At 40.7% G+C, this 23,871-nt stretch overlaps 1 protein-coding gene and 1 pseudogene across 1 annotated transcript; one reads left to right on the top strand and one right to left on the bottom strand.

Annotated features, from left to right (window-relative positions):
* Positions 1 to 358: 358 nt before the first annotated feature.
* On the top strand, positions 359 to 4,021 carry LOC139472941 (LIM/homeobox protein Lhx4-like; annotated as a pseudogene).
* A 5,949-nt stretch (positions 4,022 to 9,970) lies between these two features.
* On the bottom strand, positions 9,971 to 14,685 carry LOC139473093 (LIM/homeobox protein Lhx3-like). The gene is made up of 5 exons (XM_071255613.1): positions 14,568 to 14,685; positions 13,887 to 14,058; positions 13,286 to 13,488; positions 10,979 to 11,293; positions 9,971 to 10,221 (listed from the first exon to the last, which is right to left on the bottom strand). Exons 1-5 carry the CDS (start codon positions 14,683 to 14,685, stop codon positions 9,971 to 9,973), a joined length of 1,059 nt encoding a protein of 352 aa, XP_071111714.1.
* Positions 14,686 to 23,871: the final 9,186 nt, after the last annotated feature.

Here is a 23,871-nt window from a genome sequence, read left to right as displayed (position 1 = left end):
TGCGCTGTCGCGTGTGTGATCTTTCTCGTGAACCCGTTACTGTTATAACAAAACGCTTTCTCTGATTGGTTGCTTTCTTAAGACGTCTGGCTTCTTAACCAATCACCGGCCTCGACAAGCGGCGTCGCGGGTAATTCGCCTGTCTGAAACCGCCGTGTCGACTGATGGCCGCCGCAGTGGCGACTTTAGCATCACTAATCTGATCGGGTCGTAGGGGAGCATCTCCCTATATAACTCCAGCAGAAGAATAAGGGATATTCAGCATATGCTAAGACGACAGAAACACACGTGTTTTATTTTGTGTTTTGAGCAAGTTCGTTGGACAGTTTGATACGTACAAGCCAGCTCTCTCACGAACATGATAATGAACGGACGTGGTGGTATCGCCCCGCCTGGTGGCTCAGTGAAGTTTGTCACACGTTCCTTTCCACACGAACGTCTGTTGTTGCAAATTCCAGATCATGGTAAGTGTTATTTTAATAAATGAGTGAATATTATTTTACACCCCGTAAGTGATATAAGATGCGAATCGATGTACATTTATAAGTTTCAAGTGACATATTTTAGGAAATGAATAAGAATTACTTATAAAGATTCGAAGTAGATGTGCCATAATCGCTACGACTTCACTGAATCTATTTCATGAGTTTTCAAACTTACAAGATGTAATTTGTTTTTCATACAGAAACACAAAGCATATGCGTAAGGATAAATAGAAAACTACTCTCTTTTGTGGCACGGTGGCCCACTTGTCTAAGGCATATAACTATTCAATGTATCGAGTTGTGTCCCTTAACCGTGACAGGATCAGCTGGTCATGGGTTCGAATATCTGATTCGCGCATGTCAACACAAGACAGCTGTAAATGCTTATGACGTACATCGATGTAGATTGTTCTACCACCCGCCGTGGTAGATCTGATAAACTGTTCAAAGCGGCGTTAAATCCATGAAACCCACTCGTTCCGATAACAATTGGTCTTTTTGTTGACAGGGCCACCAGTGTGCACAGGCTGCCATCACGTCATCCTGGACGAGTTCGTGTCGAGAGTCCAGGGCAGGCCATGGCACTCTGGGTGCTTGAGGTGCTCTGTGTGCTACGAACATCTCACCTCCACGTGCTATGCCCAAGGAAGTCACTTGTTTTGCAAAGAGCACTTTTTCAAGTAGGTACCAACTTTATCCTTACACAACCATATTACAAAAGCTGCGATTATCCTAGAATTATTTGGCTCAGACGTCAAAGGAGCTGCAATTAGTTGTGCAACGAGTGGCGTACCTTTGGCATGCCAGGAACCTATGATTGTGGGTTTGAATCCCGGTTCGGCCCGTATGTTTCTAGGTTTCCCAGCACCATACCCGTGCTCGTTGGTTTTACCAAAGTGGTAAACGTCTGAGATCTGCATCACTTAGGGCTATCCTCCCACATTACGCTGACACGCAGGGATATACTAGTAGCTGGAATACTGTTAAAAGTGGCGTTAAACCCAACTCACTCCGTCACTCTATGTTCCGGTAACATTGGGCATAAAATGACTGTTTTATCAGGAAAAACTTATATTCAAGTGTGTTTTATTTCAGCAGGCTACTCGGTGCGCGTTGTGCTGGGTGTGGGGGAGGGATACACCCAACAGAACACGTGAGACGCGCCCACGTAAATCTGTATCACATGTCGTGCTTTACCTGTGCTGTGTGCGAGAAGAACTTAGAGACTGGGGAGGAGTTTTTCCTGCGAGATGACGGGGCCCTTATCTGTAGCCATGACAACAATAACAAAGACGCAGGTGAGGACTAGAAAATTATCTTGAAAATAATTTACGAGCTACAAGGAATTTCATGATTACATGTGTATATGCCCCGAGTTAATAAATTGAGGTCCTTCGGGGCCTTGTATTTTCAACATTAATTCACAGTGGACAGAGAAAAGAGTCAGGTTGTCAGTCCCAGGCGACACTTTACCCAATATTTAGCCAATCGAAAGATTTAACGTCACGTAAATTATCAGTGAGTGAGTTAAAATTTTACATCGCATCGGCAATACTGATCGCGGTGAGAACAAGTCAATCATTTCTAAATTAAAAACAGGATAGGAAAACGGAAGGGTCAATATCACAATTGAATTATAAAACAAACCAGATCAAATTCAAACATCATTATCTATATACTTAGTGATATCAATTAAAAATAGGCTACAAACCACCAGCAACCAAAGTTGATCACCTTATTGGTGATCATGGGATTCGTGTGTTTGTTGTTTAACGCCACTCTTTGTAATACCGTGTGCGAAATACGCATCAGTCGGAGAGCGCACGTTAAATCTCCGAAGTAAGTAAGTACTCAGAAAAATTCCAGCTATATGACGGTGATCTGTAAATAATCGAGTTTGGACCAGACAATCCATGCGCATCGATCCACGCAATTGGGATCGATGACATGCATCAGCCAAGCCTGACCATCCGTTCCCGTTCGTCGCCTCCTACGACAAGCAAAGCCACCATCTACGGCAAGCATGGGTGGCTGAAGACCTTTTCTACTCCAAATTGCGTACATCGATCCTCATGATGTGAATCACTGGATTGTCTGGCCCAGACTCGGTTAACTACAGACCGTTGTCTTGTAGCTTGAATATTGCTGAGTGTAGAGTTAGACAACAAACAAACAAATTAAATCCACCTCGCTCCCATATGCTTTATTGGGAGTGATCGTTATTGTAGGAACACGGTCATATATATAGTAGAACACAATTGTAGCAGATTGTACAGTTATTTAACCGATTCAGACCTGACCAATATTTAACTGATTCAGACCTGACCAATATTTAACTGATTCAGACCTGACCAATATTTAACTGATTCAGACCTGACCAATATTTAACTGATTCAGACCTGACCAATATTTAACTGATTCAGACCTGACCAATTGGAATAAACGTTCAGTTCGTGTTAATAAACCTTAAGATTTATTTGACTTTGTGATGTGAAAGATAATCTGACAAAACTCTACCCTACACCGCCAAATGTATTGCCACAACTTGCTATTGCACGAGTGAGCGGCTAGTGCTTTACGTCGCATCTACAGCGAGCTACTGCATGACATTGATGGCATTCATGCAGTGTTTATGCAGAACTAATACATGTGCAACTAAGAACACCCCTTCCTCTTCCAGGCCATGGATCAAAAGCTAGTAACGAAAGGAAATCACGAACAACCCTATCAGCCAGTCAGACGGAAGTGCTCACCAACAGCTTCCGGTCATGCTCAAAGCCTTCCCGGCAGATGCGAGAGCACCTTAGTACAGAAACTGGCCTTGACGAAAAAGTCATCCAGGTGTGGTTTCAGAACAAGAGGGCGAAGTGCAAGAGAGATGAACATCATACATCTGAGTCCTCCATAGATTTAACACATCACCAAAGACTGGAATTCAACGCAACTCAGACCACAGTGCCGTTGAACGGAGGTAAATACATGTTCAGCTTTTATGAAACACGGATTTATGTTCTTTATATCATAGGGCAATGTTATTTACGTATATATATTCAAAATCTCGTCTGAAACGATTCGGTGTGAGGATCTGATTTTATATTTATCAATTACTATATGGACTATGCCCTTCATATATACTGCTCAAAAGAAGTTAAAGAACACCCGATTCTTTCATATCACTATACACCCGTGAAGATCTGGGTAATATTGCTGAGTTCGACGTTAAACACCAAACAAACAAAAGTCATATTGCTATGATTAATCTGTCATGAAAAATGAATAGATCTTTTGTACTTGATTCCGCCCGATACTTACACATTCGTTTTACAATTCCAGGTTATGAAGACGATCGAGTTTCACATGACGTCCTCAATGCCGTTCCCCATGACAACCAACACGCCCCTCACGCTGACGTCACGTGGGCAGCCGAATTTTGGGATGCGCATTTCACGCCAAGTTTCGACTTAACTGAGGGTGAAATATGTTCGAGTCAAGGCGCGTGGGGAGGCTGTGATCAGATGATGAATTACAGACATTAATACAATAAAATTGGTTTAAAAAAATATATATTGTGTTGTTCACGAGTCCTTCAGAGAGTGTGTTGGTTTTAGCGCCGCTTTGAACATTATTCCAGTTATGTTACAGCCTGTCAGCGGTATGTGAGAGGAAAGCCCGAAATAATGCAGGTCTTAGACATTCACCACTTTACAATCTCATTGAAATAAGTTCTCGCTGCCGCTAAACAAAGACTTGAAGACATCCCATTACGGGTCACCTCACAACGAAAGAAGTAGACATCAGCCAATAAGAAAGCAGCTTTCTCGAGCTTTACGGCATTCGTTTCAACCTGGCGACTTCCATTTCAGACTAGGCTTGAAATATATGTTGAGACAGTTCTTGATTAAAATTTGAAAACTGAACAAACGAACATTCCAGAATGTCTTATATATGGTTCAGATTGTATGGCAGTGCTTCCCAGGTAATGTACAACGCCTCCTCCGTTCAAATGTTTATCCCACGGAAGCGAGAGATAGACGATAATTTTGACGGAATCAGTTATTGCTCATAATGTCAACCACTGGTTCAAGCATGCAGTCTACATTACCGTAATTGTTTGTATAAGTGAGAGAGAAGGCATGGTTTGGAATATCACGACATCACACAATGCACTTGTTTGTGTGTATATTGTTGTTTAACGCCGCACTCAGAAATATTCCAGCCATATGACGCGGTCTCTATTAATCGAATCTGGATCAGACATTCCAGTGGTTTACACCATGAGTATCAATCTACGCATCTGGCATACGATGACATGCATCAAGTCAGTGAGCCTAACCACCTGATCCCGTTAGTTGCCTCTTACGACAATCATGGGTTGCTGAAGACCTATTTTATCCCGGATCTTCAAGGTTATGAAAACTTCTAATCGAACGGCCTTGCGGTGGACGGCTGAACGCTTTAATCACAAGGCTACCCCACCCTGTGTTTATGAATGCAGGTATAGAGCTTCTATTCAAATGTTCGTATGGATTTCCACCCTTGCCGAACTAGGCTGGAATTCCTGGGCTCGATCGTTGCGCCACCTGTGGCTATTACGAGTTATGTCCCTTCTATGCCTCTCCTATGGACCAATCTGATTCCACCTCACTTTTTACTTGCATTTGCTTCAAACAAAATAGCAGCGCCCAGTCAGGACGATCTGATCTATAATCAAAGTGCAACAAATCTCGCGAGCACCTTGATTAAAAACATGAAAAGATTTGGAAAATATCTGTTGACAACGAGTTTGCGGTGCTCATCCTTCGTAAATCCTGCAATCAACCGAAATCTGCACGACGGTTTACGAACCGGATTTCGATTTCGTTGCGCGATTTTGATTGGACAATGCATGGACTCGTTAGTCCAGCCAAAATGTAACTCCATAATTGCAGCCTATTTCGGCAAGGGTGGAAACTGGACTTTAGTTGTCAGTTAACGCTCTTGCCGCGGGAAGATGATGGATGACATTTGTTATATATGCGACTAAATATTTTCTATGACCAAAGACCTGAAATTAAGAAGTGAAGGTCACTACTCCACAAGAACTCCACCTACCCCACCTGACCCCTACCCAGAATATTTCCATATCGTGTGACCTTCGTGGATTATGTCCGTCTCCTCACCAGAATATATTGGACTATAACTGCCGACCAGACTGTAGTCAAGTGTGTTTAGGAAACTATCAACGTATTTGAATAGACACTTAAACTACACTCCTTGTTCATTGCTCTTGACCAAGTAGCTGCGGCCAGACAGGTCAAATGTCAACAAGCAAACTTTGATGTGATTGGTTAATGAGCCAGACGTCTGGAAATATCAACCAATCACCTCGCCAGGTTTTTATGTCGCGCACGTGCAGATTACGTAACATATAAGTACTATCTTCATATGTTAGTTACAGCGTTTCGTGGCATCCAGAGCGTTAACCTTAACGACTTTGACAGTCAGAACCAGACTTTTGTAGATGTTGGTATTGTCTTGTTACACAACAGTTCCGTGATAACCATCGGTCAGATCTAACATCGCGGTGACCTCTCCGGACGAATATGCTCGTCCGATTCACAAACAATAACCTTACTTTGAGACTGCATGACAGCAACAAGAATGCAAATTTGCTAAGAATGTTACATTTAGAATTAAGGACATTGAGAATTCTAAAATGGACACAAATTAACTCTGAACACAATGTCATAATATCTGACTCACCTAGAGGAAAAGGGACATTACGGGATAAATGTTTCACCTCAACTTACTTCCGTTAAAAAGTATTGTGTGCGGCCTGCACAGAAATATTATATTTTTCTCTAATTAGTTCGTAATGAAATCAATACATTATTTCATTTATTTTAGCAACATGTCTACTTGTGTGCGGACTGCACAGAAATATTATATTTTTCTCTAATTAGTTCGTAATGAAATAAAAACATTATTTCAATTTTTTAGCAACATGTATACTTTCAATTAATCACACATTACATCTAAAAACTACAATCATTACATAACAAGTTATGCGTCTGACACCAGGACTTGAGAAAATGAGTCCAAATGTGTGATGCCATGTGTCTCTGTGATAAATATGAATTGAAGCTTATAAATCGTATTTGTTGTGGTCCTTAGATACTGTAGTTTTAAAATATAAGTCCAAAAGTAACCTTATCTCATAGTTGACCACGTGTATTGATTTTATTGATAATGAAAAAGTATATGCATAAACGACTTATGAATTGACTTTCACTGTGTGTAAGTTCATTAGAGTATGGACCTTCATAGAGTGAAGGCCAAACTATATGAACGTCGGAGCTTGCGAGAATATTTATTTTTATTGAACTTTATGTGTTTTTCCGTCAGTATATTTGGTTTTGCGTTTTAATCTTGAATGCGGTGTGGTAAAAATGTGGTTAAAACGTTCGATTCCCCACAGGGAACAATGTGTGAAGCCAAATATAACTGAAAATTGTCTATTGAAAGAAATTTATTCAACATGAGATGAATCGTGAATGTAGTACGGTAAATAAAAGCGACAAAACCCATTTCCATATTCATAAGAAATATCTGCCCAAAACAGAGTCGATTGTACTATTCCGACTATATCACGAGCATGTGTTTAGGAATCATTATCAAATAGTGATGATAGCAGGTTTTTGCGAAAAGGTGAGTGCCCAAAGCGATCTTAGCGCTTAGGTGATCGTAACTCCCATACCTTAACACAGACTTACGACGGCTATGGCACCCAAGTACCCCGTATCTCAAAGCCACCTTAACGCTACAGCCGTTGCAAGTTTATGTTTAAGTACAGAGCATACACTTAAAACTTACTGTTGATGAAAGAAATATCTGTGTACAATGAAATCTCATTAACATGGCGGAGAAAAGCGGAGTGCAGGTCATAGACAACGTGGTGCCGATAAGGACAGACTATGAGTGAGTTTAACCGCTTTGAACAGTATTCCTCGAGTAAATTAAGTGTCACTGCAATTATACATCCACTTGAAGGTTGACGGTAAATTCATATTGAACATTTATTTCGGCATATCTTATTCGCTATTAATCTCCATCTCAAAAGGATAACAGTTCGCAATGTATCATGGTAACCAGGGAAACAAATTGATGTATGAATAATGAAAATAAAAACAATTCGTAATCAAACATAATTGTTATCCAAACAACCCCTCGAACCCTCTTTGAACGAGACAGTCAACAAGTCCCACGTCGACATTCAGTGAGAGGCTAGTTCACCCGTCTCTGTTTGCCACACCCACAGATTAGGTATCTCTTCTCAGTACCGACGGTACACTGCCTACAGTGCTATCAAAACAACTGCATGGCCCGATGATTTTAGTTGATCGTTCAGTGTAATAAATCAGCCCAACCTGTTTAGTTGTGAGTAGGAATGAGAATACATCATTAAACAAGTACATAATTGAAACATACTGAAAAAGGCCTAAAACGTTTATGAAATGATGTGATGGAACATATTTGACAATTTACCATTAAGAGGTAATTATATATAATATCAGTATCTTTTAATTTACGTTCAAATTGCATTTATTGTACGCCTTTTTCCAGGTTTCGTTCCATCCATTTTTGATAGCTTGCTAATTATTATATGATAACGCGATAACATTACACAAACCACTGATACACATGAAGTGCGGCGATCGACTATACTACTAATATTTAATATATGAATACGAATCTCTACGAAAATTGGATACGTTTTGCGATATGTTAATAAATAATGTAGGATCAACATCCTTTTTATCAAGAGAACGATTTCAATATTTTGAACTTGAGGACAAAGTATCAGTCCACTTCAGCATTTTCGGGTTTGGAAAATTGAAAACTCACAGCAGCAACCTCCGAAGGGTAGGACCCAAACTTCTTTAGCAATAATGTCATAACCAGTGTTGAAGAAAATCTACAAGTTGAGATAGATCAATGGAACATTATTATTAAATTACACAAAACATAAACTGTTGACATTTTATATCAAATGACATGTCTTTCGCCAATTTCAAATGGAATGTCAGTGTGAATTCTCAACATAAATTGATTAAGGTCAATTTGAGATTCGTTTGGGGAAGGTGACATGCTAGATGGTCTGAAAAACTTTCTTTCTCCTCTTTTAAGAGAGAGAAAATTATGACGATGCAAAAATCCTAGCGTCAAACACAGCAATACCATGACTTCAGACTGTAAGAGTATTGTGTTATCTAGAACCTTCAGTACCTCATCAGACCCGTGACGACCCGGGGTAGAATAGGTCTACAGCAACCCATGCTTGCCGTAAAGGGCGACTAGCGGGATCGGGTGGTCAGACTCGCTGACTTGGTTGAAGCATGTCATCGATCCCAATTGCGTGGATCGATGCTCATGGTGTCAATCACTAGATTGCCTGGTCCAGACTCGATTATTTACAGACCGCTGTCATATAGATCGAATATTGCTGAGTGCGGCGTTAAACAACAAACAGACAAGCAGTACCTCATCGCCGAGTGCGTGATTTCCTCGATACATGGGTGATGGTGTAACCATGTTAAACACAAAATGTTAACTAGTAACGCTGAATATCCGGTTCGGTTCCCTCGTGGGTACACCGCGTGAAGCCCATTTCTGTTGTTGCGCTGGAGTGAGTTGGGTTTAACGCCGCTTTTAACTTTATTCCAGTTATATCACGGCGTGTCAGTTTATTGTGTGAGGAAAGCCCGAAGTGATGCAGGTCTCAGACGTTTACCAATTCGGTGAAACCCACGAGCACGGGTATGGTGCTGACAAACCTAGAAACATAATGCGGGCGAACCGGGATTCGAACCCACAATCATAGGTTTCTGGCGTGCCCAAGGGACGCAACTCTCTACTGCAAATCGCGGCGCCTTAGACAACTGAATAGTGCTGATCATGATATTCCTACTGCTCGAATACATTTGTATTTTAAGTGTTGTATCAGAATACAAGCTGTGCGTGTTGCTTTACAGATTTACACACTGCCATTGTAACAAACAATAAAACTGTTGTAAAATATTTATTAATTCAAATCCCATTCGTGATTCGTCATAAATAGAAGGGAGCACGTGTATATATACAGCAATCATCAATCCATAAATATGTATCATATACAATAATACCAAATTAACGCACTTCGTGGTCGGCGCAGCGGTGGGTTCACAGTGTGCTTGCTCGGCACTATGAAGAGCCAGTTCGATTCCCTATACAAATGTATTGTCGCAACTGGCATTCCTCTGTCAAAGAAAAGCGTTTCAGTATTGACTCTCTGAATCAATGCAGATGTATTCCTTGAATCAGGTGTCCGTACACGTTAGCAGTCTGTTTCTTGTGTCAACGTATACGTATTTGAGGAAAGTACACGCTTTGTCTGTTCTTTACCAGTGAGAGATGTGCGCATATTCTACATCCATCCTCAGCAAGACTACTTCAAGACTTTGCAGGCCTCATTGCCTGCAGTTGACGAGCTGGTCACGTGTCTCCCACGTGACATCACCGCGTCGTTTTGAGCACACTTCTCCGTCCTTGATGTCAGCAGGGTCAAGGTCAACGTTTGGGGGAACAAAATTTGCGTCCCACATGTCCGGCGTAGCGCTCCATGGAAGTGCACCAATGCCAGACAAGGGGACGTTGAGGAACTCTGCAAGATGGGAAAAGTCGCAGGGTGTCTGTGGCTGTCTGTGACTTTCTAAGAAATCTGTAAAAATACAATACATATTAGTACATCGTCTCTTTCATTAACACTTGAGAAATCCAATAAATATATGGAATGGGTGTTTATTAATGTGGAAGTGCGACGCCTAATAAAATAATGATAGCTTGTTTGTTTGTTTACCGCCTTCAGCAATACTCAAGCTTTATCACGGAGTTTGTATGTCATCGAGTTTTGGCCAGACACACCAGTGGCTGATATTAGCAACGCCCGATGCCGTTTGGGTGAGGTGAGGAGAAATGGGGTTTAACGTCGCGTCCAAGATTATTGCACTTATATAGCGACGTGAATGCACGTGTGTGTGTGTGTGTGTGTGTGTGTGTGTGTGTGTGTGTGTGTGTGTGTGTGGCTGCTTGTTCTAGTCCGGACTGATGCCGATTTATAGTGCTAGCCCACTGAGATACCATGCTGCAGTTTAACATGAATACTCCACTCAGACACAGTATATTGACTCCGAGGCGACCAGTCCTTGTTTTAGCCCCTTAATGCCGAGCGCCAGACAGGGTAACAACAAGTACCATATTTCAATGTCTTTTGGTATGACGCAGCCGGGGATCGAACCCCGGACCTTCCGCTCTCGAGGTTGACGTTCTACCACTAGACCACAGAGGCGGTCCCGATGCCGTTTGGGTATGTTAACACGCTGTGAACTAAGTCACCGCTTCTAAACCGGAAACCAGGAGTCAAACAGGAGAGGACATAGGACATGGTAGGACAGTATAATATCTTCACGGTTTTTTACCTCCATTCACTATAGGAAGCGGGAATCCGCCAGGTGGTGCTGCTACTTGGCCTAAGTTCACTTCCGGTTGATCTGCGCATGCGTTGTTATTCCCGTCTGACGGATCAGTGTGGTCTCTCTTACACTTGGCCCGCTTGTTCTGGAACCACACCTGGATGACCCTCTGGTCCAGACCGGTCTCCCCGCTCAGCCTCTCCCGCATCTGTCGAGATGGCTTGGAACACGATGTGAAAGCTGTTGTCAGGATGTCCGTTTGGAGATCTGTCAATGAGGTCCTCGATTTCTTTTCTTGAAGTTCAAGAACCTCCTGTTCACCTAGAATGAAACAAATACTGGTTTTAGAAATGTCATGCATGTATAACGACACATTACCAATAGATCTTGATATTATATGAAATGAAAATCCATCGGCAAAACACAAAGGGTTTTTGGACAAGATGTTCCAACTAACGTTCTGTGTAATGAGATACTTTACCTTACGTGAATAATATCGAGGTCACGTACTCATTCAAAACAAGTATGGCATTCTAGAATGAGTGAGTGAGGTTTTTCGCCGCTTTTAGCAATAACCCAGCAATATCACGGCGGGGGACACCAGAAATGGGCTTCACACATTGTACCCATGTCGGGAATCGAACCCGGGTCTTTGGCGTGACGAGCGAACGCTTAAGCCACTGGGTTACCCGACCGCCCCGGAAGTTGGTGAAAAAATAAGAGAACATATGAATGCCAACTTTTGGTGCATTTATTTATGTCTATGTTACGGTGTAAGAATCTATACAAGCGTCGTTAATGCAGTATACCAGAAGCTGTCATCCATAAAGTTGTATGTTGTTTTTAGACAAGTAATATAGTAGTTATATATATAATTTCGAGCTAAGAGCATAAAACCATTTGTTATTTAATCGTTCCTCTTGGATCCCTAGTTTAAACCTTTGATGATAAAATACGTCCTCTAACATCTCAGTCTGTCGAGTTTTTACGTAATCCCGTATCGCAGCTTCACTATCAAGTTACGTATGATATCGAGAAGGATGTTGTTGCAGTACTAATGGGATGCTACAGAAACGTTATTCCAAATACCAGTACAATCCTACCTGTTAATGGACTGCTAAACATGTTTTCAGGGGGATTTACGTTATTCAAAATGAAGTTAAAATCAGAATTGAGTCTGGGGAAATCTGTTTGATATTCTTGTATAGTCTTATCACGTCCATAAGTCCATGGACACGTTGTACGAGTTAGGGACCTTATGGACATGGAGGGTGGATGTCCTTGAAACAGAAGTGTTATAAAACACATGCTCGCTGTCCCATTTCAGTGGCAAAATGTCTTCAAGCACATATAAGGTCACTAACAAAAGTCCCCCTTTGGGCAATCGTTTTGTCGATGTGTCCAAGAACCGAGCTTTTTGTGACTGGGGGAGTTTGTGATAGCAAACTGTAAGATCTTCCCGAAATGCGCATGCTGTGGATGCTAGTAGCGACAAAACTAACACCAGCAGACACAAAATCAGCCAACAAAGGACATGCATATTCACGGACACCTGGAGTAATGAGAGGGTTCTCAACACCTGCACTCAAGTGACCACAATGAATGACCGGTCTGCTGGTTGTTACGCTTGACCATCCACCGCAATGAGTGACCACATTCAGCATTAACAATAGCCTACCATTATAGGCTAATCCCACCATATTCTCTGATCTCCCGCTCCGGCAAACGCTTGGGGGGTTAAGGATCAGACACGCGAGTCTGTAATTAGACCGTCTGAGTTTCAAATGTATCGGTTGCATATTTATTACTGTATGTATTTAATTTTCCATACGGTATGTCATATTAGCTAGGCCATACAGTCTTTCTTGGCTTGATGAGTGTTGTGTTCAAAATTCTAATTGATATAGGGTAAAAAATAAAAATAAAAATCTTATTATATTTGCTCTTCGAAAATGTATCTGAATTTGCTGCTACATATGCAGTGTTAGTTGCCCCTATCTTGTCTTTAAACTTAGTCTTGAGGTTTATTTGTGTGCAAAAATTTGGTTTGAGATCAAAACTTTATTTCTTGCTGGGAAATACAAAAATATTGCTTTAATTGCTTTTTCAAAAGCATTTTTAGAGTTGGAAACTGTAGTAAACTATTTAAAACTAGACCATGTCTCATTATATATCGCCTACTGGCGGTTCCATTCTAACCTTCATCAATAAAGTTCAAATCGATAACCGGCCAGTGTCTGTTCTGTCAATGTGTTCCCTATAAATTGATCTAATTATGATTTTTAGTAAGGTCCATATCATTTGTTTTCTCACCTGTGTGTTTGTCACTGTGGTAGTCCTGACTGCAGATGAGACGCCCGTCATCTCGCAGGTAAAATTCATCCCCCGTCTCAAGTTTACTGTCACAGGCGACGCACGTGAAGCACCTGACGTGGTAGATATTCTCGTGGGCTCGTCTAACGTTCTCTGTGGGCGGTATCCCACCCCCACAGCCGGCGCACCGGGTGCCAAGTAATCTGTCAAACAACCACATTTACATTAGGATACGTATGTGCATGTTGAATCATGTATACCCGAAGAAAATAAATATTCTAAATAGTTTTCTTTTGAAAATATACCATTAGGTTTGTAATTTTGTTTCTTATAATTTCATTTAAAGTTCCAGGATTTGTGAAAGGCAACATTTGTTATGGTAATTAAAGAACAACTGCTTGCATCAAATGTTGATTTGAAAGCAATTAAAATGTCGTGCCATTATATTTCTTTCAAAGCATAAAGGGTATTTTTATTCGGGATACAGTGATCCATTAACATTGTTGTGATCATTTTCTTTGCAACTTTGTAAAATGTATACGATTCAATATGAATATCATATTGCCTGTTGTATAACTTTACAGATATTTAGTATGTTTACCTGAAAAAGTCTTTTTGACAGAATACTTGAGTTCCACGTGCAAAACAAGTCTGGTTAAGAACCTCGTGACACACACAGCATCGGAGGCAAGCCGAGTGCCAAAGTCTTCCCTGCACCCGCAGGATGAACTCATCCAGGATGACATGGCCACACCCGGTACACAGCGGCGGTCCTGTAATACAGCAAGACCAGGTACATGTACGGGCAATAAATAAAATGTGCAACATTTTACAATGTTTTGTGACATATACCGCAAATGTTAAAAATCATTTTATCAGATAAATATTTATTTCTGATAATTTAATATTCGTGAAACACGTTTTATTCTACAACAATACAAAAAAGGTATTTCTTGCTACATTCCATCAAAACATAGTTCTGGGAAATATGAAGGTACAAAAACCAATATATAAATCGTAACTAAAAAGCACTGGTTATGATTTAACATCAGATGATTGAGTGAAAAGTACGACAAATATAGAGAGGTCACTTTTGAAAGAAATTACTACTCCTTTTAAATTATATTGAGCAATTGATGATGTTGATTGATTAAGCTGCGGTTTACTATCTGATACTAACCCATACTGGTCATTTTAAATCTGACATTAAAGATGTCTGCTAATAGTCTTGGACTATTGACAAACGAATATAACGACATTGACAAGTAAAATTCAAGCTTACCGTTGCTTGTCATCTGCAATTGCGAGAATCCTGACTCACTTGGGGAATTTGATGAAGTGGGTAGGGACGCTGCCCCACCCCCAGGGGACATGACGTCACTTCCGTTCATTATCATCATACAATAGGTAGTAATAAGAAATATTCAGTACGTCCCTTAAATAGGAAATGCTTCAAACTTCGATTCTTAGGAATCTTCTCGCCAAATATTGCTGCTACTGGGAAGACCATCAAGCACACATACTGACATTACGTGGTGATACGAAGATATATATACCTGTAATAGTCTCAGACATACGGTTGACATCAGACTTGTGAATTGCTCGCGAGTAAGGTTTTCTCGGTCGGTGATTGGACGAAAAGCCAGACGTCTGGAATCGATAGCTAATCAGATATCGCGAAGCTGGGTGCTAGACAGTCACGTGACAACACACGCACGACCGCCTGGTAAATTGTCGATGTTTAGCTATCATGGCCTTGTCTAGTTTGTTTTGTCATTAGAACTCCAGATGTATGTCTGTGTTAGAAATACCTGCGAAATCTTGATAGCTTTGATAGTAATAAAACATGTTAGTGTCATATTTTGTGTGTGTGTGGTGGGATTTTACAGGGACACAAAAAATGTTGTACGGGGAGAATTGCTTTTCATAACTTACAGAAATTCGAAATCGACGAAACAGGATGAAATGATGTTTAATACTTGTGAACAAATAATTAATAAGTTTTCATCAGCTACGTCTCAATCCCTTTAATTCGTAAGACAAATATTTAAAAATCCTTTACATATAATTTTACGGACGTTGTGGAATATGTTTATTTTTTTGTTTCAGTAATAGAGTAAGAACCCCTGACCCTTCTTTATCCATATTTAATGTACGTTTATCAGCATATGGAAATATGTTTAAATAATTTCAGAAGTGTGCGACATTGTATGCTGGCTTAGTATATAGTTGTGCCTTATTTATTACGAGGGTTATTCGACCATGGCATAAACATTATCAGTGTCTTTAAACATCACTCATGAACGTTGTACAAACACTCAAATTTGGTGTGCTATCGGCCAGACAAGTACAGGGTAATTCACCCGTCTCCCCACCCGTACAGCAAACAGCTGACGGGAAAAGCTTGATCCTTGTCTCACTCCTCGCTGAACTGAGACAATAAACGCCGGTAGTGCTTCACGCGGCGGTCTTGTCGCTTTGACAATACGTCCAATGGAGCGGGAAATCTCCCCTCAGTTAATTAGCTTACAGCGACCTAGACACGATTAGGTCAGGGGTCGTAATCTTTCTGATAGGGAAATTAACTCGTCTGAGTGTATTAACTCATTTTTGTTGTTGTTTCAGTAATTCAACATGTGATATTATTTTCTTGATTAAAAGTGTGTATGATTTTCTTTTTTGTGTGAGAAACATCGCAATAATTCTTTTAAATAAGATTTTGTAAAAACTATTTCCGACATATTTGTTTTTGTTTTCTGCAGAAAGGCATCAAAATTAGCCCATGAGAAACCTCAAAATTAAGACAATCCAGTGACTGGCATCATGAATTAGGAGAATGACATGCATCAACCAAGTCAGCGGCCTGACCACCCGATCCCGTTAGTCGCTTCTTACGACAAGCATAGTCGCCTCTTATGGCAAGCGTGGGTTGCTGAAGACCTATTCTTCACCGGATCTCCACCACTATGAGAAATTCATGGTCGGTTGTTAATTCGTTGAACACGAGGTCATCATCTTCATCCCTCTGCTGCTGGGATAAAATATTAGGAAAACTAATGTAGACGACTGAATTTGCCCATCAGGGAAATTTCAACCCTATAAGTAATCCCGTCTAGTTTTCACCAGGGTAATTAACCGTCGAGGATTTCACGCTCCGGTGAAGGCATTGTGTGTTGACAGTTTGAATGTGTGAACAAACAATAATGAATTGTGTTTTCCCCCGGATGAGTGTTAGACAATATAAGAAAACAACAATCTAGAGGCCAGCTGAGCTATCGAGACGGTGGAATTACTTTCTCTGCGCACGGTCAATTACCTGAGCAAAGGTAAACAGGACGTCGACATGTTAGCAACACACAAACTAACCTTTGTGCTGCAGTGAAAGTTTGAACTATTAGAACACAATTTGTATATATTTTCATGTATTAATTTCACTGTGCAGTGACATTTTGCATATAAGGAAGATCTCATTTATTGAGAAACTGTTTTGGGGGTTTCGAGGATATTTACACAAACGTGTTTTCTTCGATTTCGATTGTGTATTTATTCAATAACTACGCACCACCTGTGGAGCAAGAACAGTATAAGTTATTGATAACTAGCATCCATAATGTTAATATCACGGCGACGGGGCATACGCATTTAGATTTTCATCTTTAGCTTCATGTCAATCTGTCGAATTTACTCAGTTGTTTTACTTCCCTTCAAAGTACATATACGAGTAACATAATACAGATTTCACATATTAAGTCAGTTAAGATACTTTTGAACAATTCAGTTTATATATAGTCTTTGATTTCTTCAAGCTTTACAGCGGAATGATGAATGCAAATCGAACGCAAGGTCGGTGAGGTGGAATGGGTTTTACGAGTTCTAAGCCTGACTAACTTTCAACTATGTTCCATAACAAAGTGAACTAGTCAATGTAGTCCATGTAGTGTATTTGGTCTGTTGAGGCTGTTTGTATATTAGTGACAACCAGACATAGAAAAAGAACGAGTACCGAGTACTCATCAAGTTTTCGACTTTAGAGAAAAGTGCTCCTCAAGAGATTCATGACCGCATGTCACAGGTGTACGGGGATAAGTGTCCTAGCTTTTCCACTGTTAAACATTGGGCAGCTATGTTTAAGGCTGGGAGAACAAGCCTTGATGATGACCCTTGGTCTGGACGTCCCTCAACTTCCATCAATGAAGACTCAATCAAGGAGATAGAAAAAAACTTATACTGTCAGATAGTATTACCATTGCTGAACTTAATTAAGAGACCGGTCTAAGCCATGGATCCATTGAAACTATTATTCATGAACATTTACAGATGAATAAGATATCTGCTAGTTGGGCGCCAAAGTTTCTCAATTCTGATCTTAAGGGGAAAAGAACTGACATTGCGAGGGAAAATTTAGAGCTAATTGAGGAGGATTCCGTCAAATTAAAAAAAGAGACTAGTAGCGGGTAGACATGGGTCTACCACTAGTTAAAACGTCAATCCATGGAATGGCACTATTCCACTTCTCCGGCACCAAAGACATTCAAGTCTTCAAGATCAGTGAAGAAAGTTATCGCTACTGTATTCTGAGATGCAAAGGGTGTGATCCTTGTTGATCACTTAGAAAGTCAAAAGACGATTACCTGTTCCGCCTATGCTGATTTGCTTCATCGCCTGAGAAATTATATAAAAAAAAAACGTCGAGGAATGCTGGGGATGTACTACTTCATGACAATGCCTCTTCTCACACCTCTTGACTTCCAAAGGCTGCTGTGCGACAATGTGGGTTTGAAGAGCTTCCCTACCCTCCATACTTGCCGGACTTGGCACCAAGTAAGGATAAGTACCGATTTTGACGTTGGTATGGCGCGGCCGGGGATCCAGCCACCGACTTTCTGCTCTCCGGGCAGACGCTCTATCCACTAGACCAAGGAGAGCATAAAATGAGATACATACGGGACATTCATCGCCAGGCGACTGGGTGACTGAGAATATGGTAGACGATTGCCTTCAGCAAAAATAGAAAACGTTCAAAAATGTGGAGTCATTTTAAAAGTTTTGTCATGAAAACCTTTTGTGGTGGATCATGTCACGTCATTTTAGAAATATCTTTAAGTGGCATGAAAGAAGCTGTGGTATCAATGAAGACGGATTTGGATTCCTACTTTCTTCTTTTTCTCTCTGCATTGTTCTGGTGTCATTGTCATGAAACCAGTTGAAATCCGCGAGTCAACTCTGTTTCTGACTCTTCAGGTGTTTGCACTCCTACTGTTTGTTAACACCACACCACAATATTCCAGGTATATGACGACAGTCTGTTAAAAATTGGGATACGCTGACATGCATCATCCAAGTCAGAGAGCCTGACAGCGGGATGGAGAGAACGTACATGTCGTTCCCATCAAATGCTATTGAAAGACGCGTACCAAATTCCATTGGACTAAAAGGCAAAAAGCGGTGAATATTATATGAATGGATCACTAAAAATCAGTGATGACACCAGGTGTTCGCGAATATGGTGAACATGTCCTTCCGTTCTGGTAGCACCCTTAGTTCACACAATTTAGATAAAAAAGGTAAGTGTTTGTTGTCTGACGCCGCACAGTAATTGTCCTGTCATGTCGGCTCCCTGTGAACAAACCAGACAATCAAGTGATGTTCCAGGACACCAAGTGACACGATAGCGGATTTACTGATTTTGTTGAAACTAAAAACGATATGTTAATTTTGAATTACATCCGCTGTGTACAAATGCAAAATTTTGCTCCTTATAAGTCAAGAAAATAAATGTTTAATGAGTGATGATGGGCCGTTATAACGGACACCGATACTGAAGGAAAAGAATACATGTACACAGAAGCACGTGATTGTCCTGTCTCGACGATAAATGTGACTTCATTATCAATAGAGTGAGTTGGGTTTAACGCCGATTTGAACATTAAAGACACAATTAACGGGATTTTGATACACTGCACGTGACAATTACCAAGCAGTTTTCAGGGGAAGATATCTCATACTGTCTTTGAGGTCACATCATCTCCGCAGCATTTATGACAATCGCAGTCAGGGCTTCCACGTCATTTACCTTCATGAAACCTGGGTGAATAAGAATCACTGCACTGACTACATGTGACTACCATCAGATGGACAGAAAGGCGCCCATGGGACCATCAGGTGAAGGTAATCATGTCATTTGTTTGCACGCCGGAACCCGTGATCTGGGGTTTATTGATGTATGTGACCTACCTTTCGATGCAAAAAAGAAAACCGTTGATTATCATTAGGATATGAACGGTGATGTCTTCATAGACTGGTTGGAACATCAGCTACTGCCCAATCTAAACATCCCAAGTGTCATTGTCATGGATAACCTCCGTTAGAACGTCCTGGAACCAGATATTATCGTGCCAACCACGAGTGGGAAGGCGACCATGCAGGAATATCTGACATCTTTCAATGACGACTTCAGACCACCTGAAACGAAAGTTTAACTCATTGATAAAATACGCCTGAATAAGAAACCTTAAAGTCGAAGACAGATTTCCTGGCGGGACAACACGGTCGCGTTGCCTTACGTAGTGCAGCCAGACATTGTGAGCTTACTTGGGCTAACTGTTAAGGTTTCGTGGCAAGACATAACACAACATTCAAACACACACATGTCAAAGGACTATAGCCTTTGCTAGAATCCCGTCAGAGGTATGGCTAAATGCTGAAGGTTATGTTCCTGCAGTAGAATGCCAGTACAACGTGACGGCGTAGATGTCACGTTGTTGCACTAGTTATCACACTTTGGGGGGTACATCAGATTCAGATACATAATATACGTCACATACGTCACATACGTCAAGAAATCAGAAGAACAACACATGCATGTACTTCTTGATTGAAAAACAACAACCTTCCAATACCCATCCCGTTTCATAGCTTTTAACCATTCCATCAAGTTTGCAAGCGAATATAATACATTACATTCCTTAATTGCTACGCCGTCAACGCAAATCTCTATCAAGTACAATAACAGCAATATTTTGAGATCACTCAGGTGACATTTGCACTTGTAGAATGCACGGGCCGCTGTGAGGTCATCACCTCGGGACAGGTGTTTGGTAATTACCTCAGGCTATAGGCCGTTTTATACATGCATGACAACACACGAGTATTTTCTGAGTTTATCATCATTTTACCTGTAAAAGTACCTATTCAAGGCTATTGCAGCAATTTGTAAACACACAGATTATTGTCTCAGTGCGCAAGACACTGCACTCTTGTAGAGAAGCATCGTCAGAGACTAGCCACGTTGTCTTTCTGATATGCCAGAAGAAGAAATTGCAGCCGAGTTGAAAGAACATGGTGAAACATTTTACCAGGAAACAGGACTCAGACATTGTAAAAACTAACACTTACCTGTTTACTTTTGGAACGACATCTCTTCCCAAATCTATTTAAGCCAGATACTGTAACATCGGAGTGGATGTATACCTACCAAATCCACTTCGTTGTTTTACGTGCCAAACGTTTGGGCATGGTGCTAAGTCTTGCCATGGCACTGGTGGCGCTAGTATTTTGGTGAGGCAGGGTGTTATCCATAGCCCTGTCCCTCTAAAATGCTACATTCAAGCTCTTTCTTTACTCATACCTTCACGCTTCGCTCCTTGTACCTTTCCCCGTCGTCTTCTCCTCAGCAGTATGAACTTCAGGATTTGTTTGAACAGCTCCAGCTAATTTTTGCATATTTAATGATGGATCAGACACACATTTACACCCCGATACTACTTTCAGCTAGTAACCCGGGTGATGATTCACCTGCGTCAAGGTGGAATTTCACACTGTGACGTTAAATTTTAACTCACTCACTCTATACCAAAACCTTGCCGCGATCATACCGATCCATCTAACTATCGACCTATTTCTTTAACTAGCTGTGTTTGTAAAACCATGTAACACATGGTCAATAATCGACCAGTGTGTTTTTTAGAAACCAATGATCTTATAACTAATATTTAATTTGGTTTCCTCAAAAATAGAAGTGCTTTGATCATTTGGTTCGTTCAGAATCATTCATGAAAAATTCCATTGTAAATAAAATAATTTTCTGTATTGTCATTTTAGTTTTTGACATTTTCGCTTCACTTTTCAGCGATTCAATATCTTCTTTATACATGATTTATCACATATTTGTATGACAAATCGTGTTAATTTGCAAAAGGTTACGATAACCTAAAGGTCAGGGTGCCAATAAAAAGCCAAGAATAACTGAAAAGTGGTATGTGCAAACAGTGCAATTGGCAGAAATGTGTGCACGGATATATTAAACGCTGGGTAATAAACATCGCTATGTTAATAAAAAACAAACATGCAGAGTAACACCAAGGTTTCAGTAGGGGTAGCAACTTTGGTCAACCGAATACGTCCGTTAACATGTGTTAACACTGGTCAAACAAAGATAACTTGTGTTAAATTATGGTCAGGACGGTTTCATCAGGGTCCACCAGCATTATGAAATATGCGACCAGTGACATTTTTACTGGTGGGCCCGTTAGAAGTGCGTATAAACTGCCTGAAGAGGTTGTAAAATACGTTTTAGAACGTCAACAATGTGACCAAGTGATTCGGTATTGAACCGTGAATAACACACACACGCCCACAATAAATGTGAGTTTCAATTGCATTCAAAGAAATCCACCATGGAGTGAGTGAGTTGGGTTTTACGCCGCTTTTAACAGTATTACAATTTTATCGCGGCGTGTCAGCTTAATGTGGGAGGAAAGCCCGAAGTGATGCAGGTTTACCACTTCGGTGAAACCCAAGAGCACGGGTATGGTGCTGACAAACCTAGAAACATAATCGGGGCGAACCGGGATTCGAACCCACAATCATAGGTTTCTGGCGTGCCCAAGGGACGCAACTCTGCATAGCAAATCGCGGCGCCTTAGACGACTGGGCCACCCCTGCCCCCTCCACCACGGAACGCTTATTTAATAAACAGTAGCATCCTACAATCAATAACACGTGCTACCGATCACCAGGAAGTCCCATGTATTGCAATATAAGAAAGGAACAAACGCTGTAACGCATGAGAAATCTATTATCAATATAAAAAAATACACTTTTTCTTCTATCACTTTCAACTAAACATATAATCAAATTAAAAAAAGCAGTCGTTGAAAAAAAGGGTAGTCAACATCTGCGCAGTACTGCACCCTATAATCAATTAGACATGACACATGTTACTCTTTTTCAATTGTAAACTGACAGAAGGAACAAACCCGCATAACTTTACATTCGTTACATCTAGAACAATATACTGATATCGACGCGAACACTTTTTCTTGCCTCCCTGCCAACCAAAGACGAGTATAACGGGGAAAGAAATCAATGATACATCTTCAAGACTTCACGAGAAGTACTATAGAGGCATGTAATTGCATCCAGCGCTGAAGACGTACCATCAACACAATCTTATTTGAAGCATTTGAGATGAAACCACCAACACAATCTTATTTGAAGCATTTGAGATGAAACCATCAACACAATCTTATTTGAAGCATTTGAGATGAAACCATCAACACAATCTTATTTGAAGCATTTGAGATGAAACCACCAACACAATCTTATTTGAAGCATTTGAGATGAAACCATCAACACAATCTTATTTCAAGCATTTGAAACCAAATGAAAACCACAAATCGTCAGCGAATTCGCATTTAAAATCATTGGTTTAGTGATTGTGACGGAAGCTCTGACGTCTAAATTTGTCTTACTCGCTGTGACCCATAAGCAGTTCGCAAGATGGTCCACTCTGATCTTATAGACAGGACACAATACTTGTATCAAGTATTTCTTCGGTACGATTGATCAATCAAGCCCGTCATAATTCAATGGTTCGTTAAAGGTTTCTCCTGTCTTCAATCTACACCACGTCGTCTCGTATTTTATAAACACCTTCTTAATGCAGCTCAATCATAATCATAATGTTCTTCGACTGACATAATGGGTGATGCCAGAGTACTGCCGAAATAATCGATATTTTTTATGTACAGTGTCGATTAAATATTATTTTAACGAACATAGCTATAATCAATACGCTCCTTGATAGTAACCAATTTTATATATATCATCTCTATGATAGAGGGATAGTGGGGTAGCCTAGTGGTGAAAGCGTTCGCTCGTCATTCCGAAGACCCGGGATCGAATCCCCACATGGGTACAATGTGTGAATCCCATCGCGATATTGCTGGAATACTGCTAAAAGCGGCGCAAAAGATCATGCTCACTCGATGGTAGATATGGAGACACAGAGCCCACTGTCCAGTGCACAATTGCGTCCCTGAGCGTGCCAGTGTTCACTCCATCACGGATTAAGCATCATTATAGCTAAAATGTATAGAATAATCATTAAACCACCCACCGTTTATCATAATTCAGCCGGCCACTGTAATCTGACAATGCCCTCATATTGCTTGACGACGGGCTATTATTTAGCCCGTTGTTAGGTGACGTCATATGGTAGGGATAGGTGACGTCACGTTCAATAGTGACGTCATCTGGTTTGTTCTATAAAGTTTCCATATTTGTAAAAGTGGGTCAGTAGCATT

The sequence above is a fragment of the Haliotis cracherodii genome, unplaced genomic scaffold (assembly GCF_022045235.1).
Source record: "Haliotis cracherodii isolate W230 unplaced genomic scaffold, xgHalCrac1.p SCAF_26, whole genome shotgun sequence".
In the NCBI taxonomy this organism is placed as follows: domain Eukaryota; kingdom Metazoa; phylum Mollusca; class Gastropoda; order Lepetellida; family Haliotidae; genus Haliotis; species Haliotis cracherodii.
Note: the sequence above shows the minus strand (reverse complement) of the source record. Positions and strands in the feature narration are given on the sequence as shown.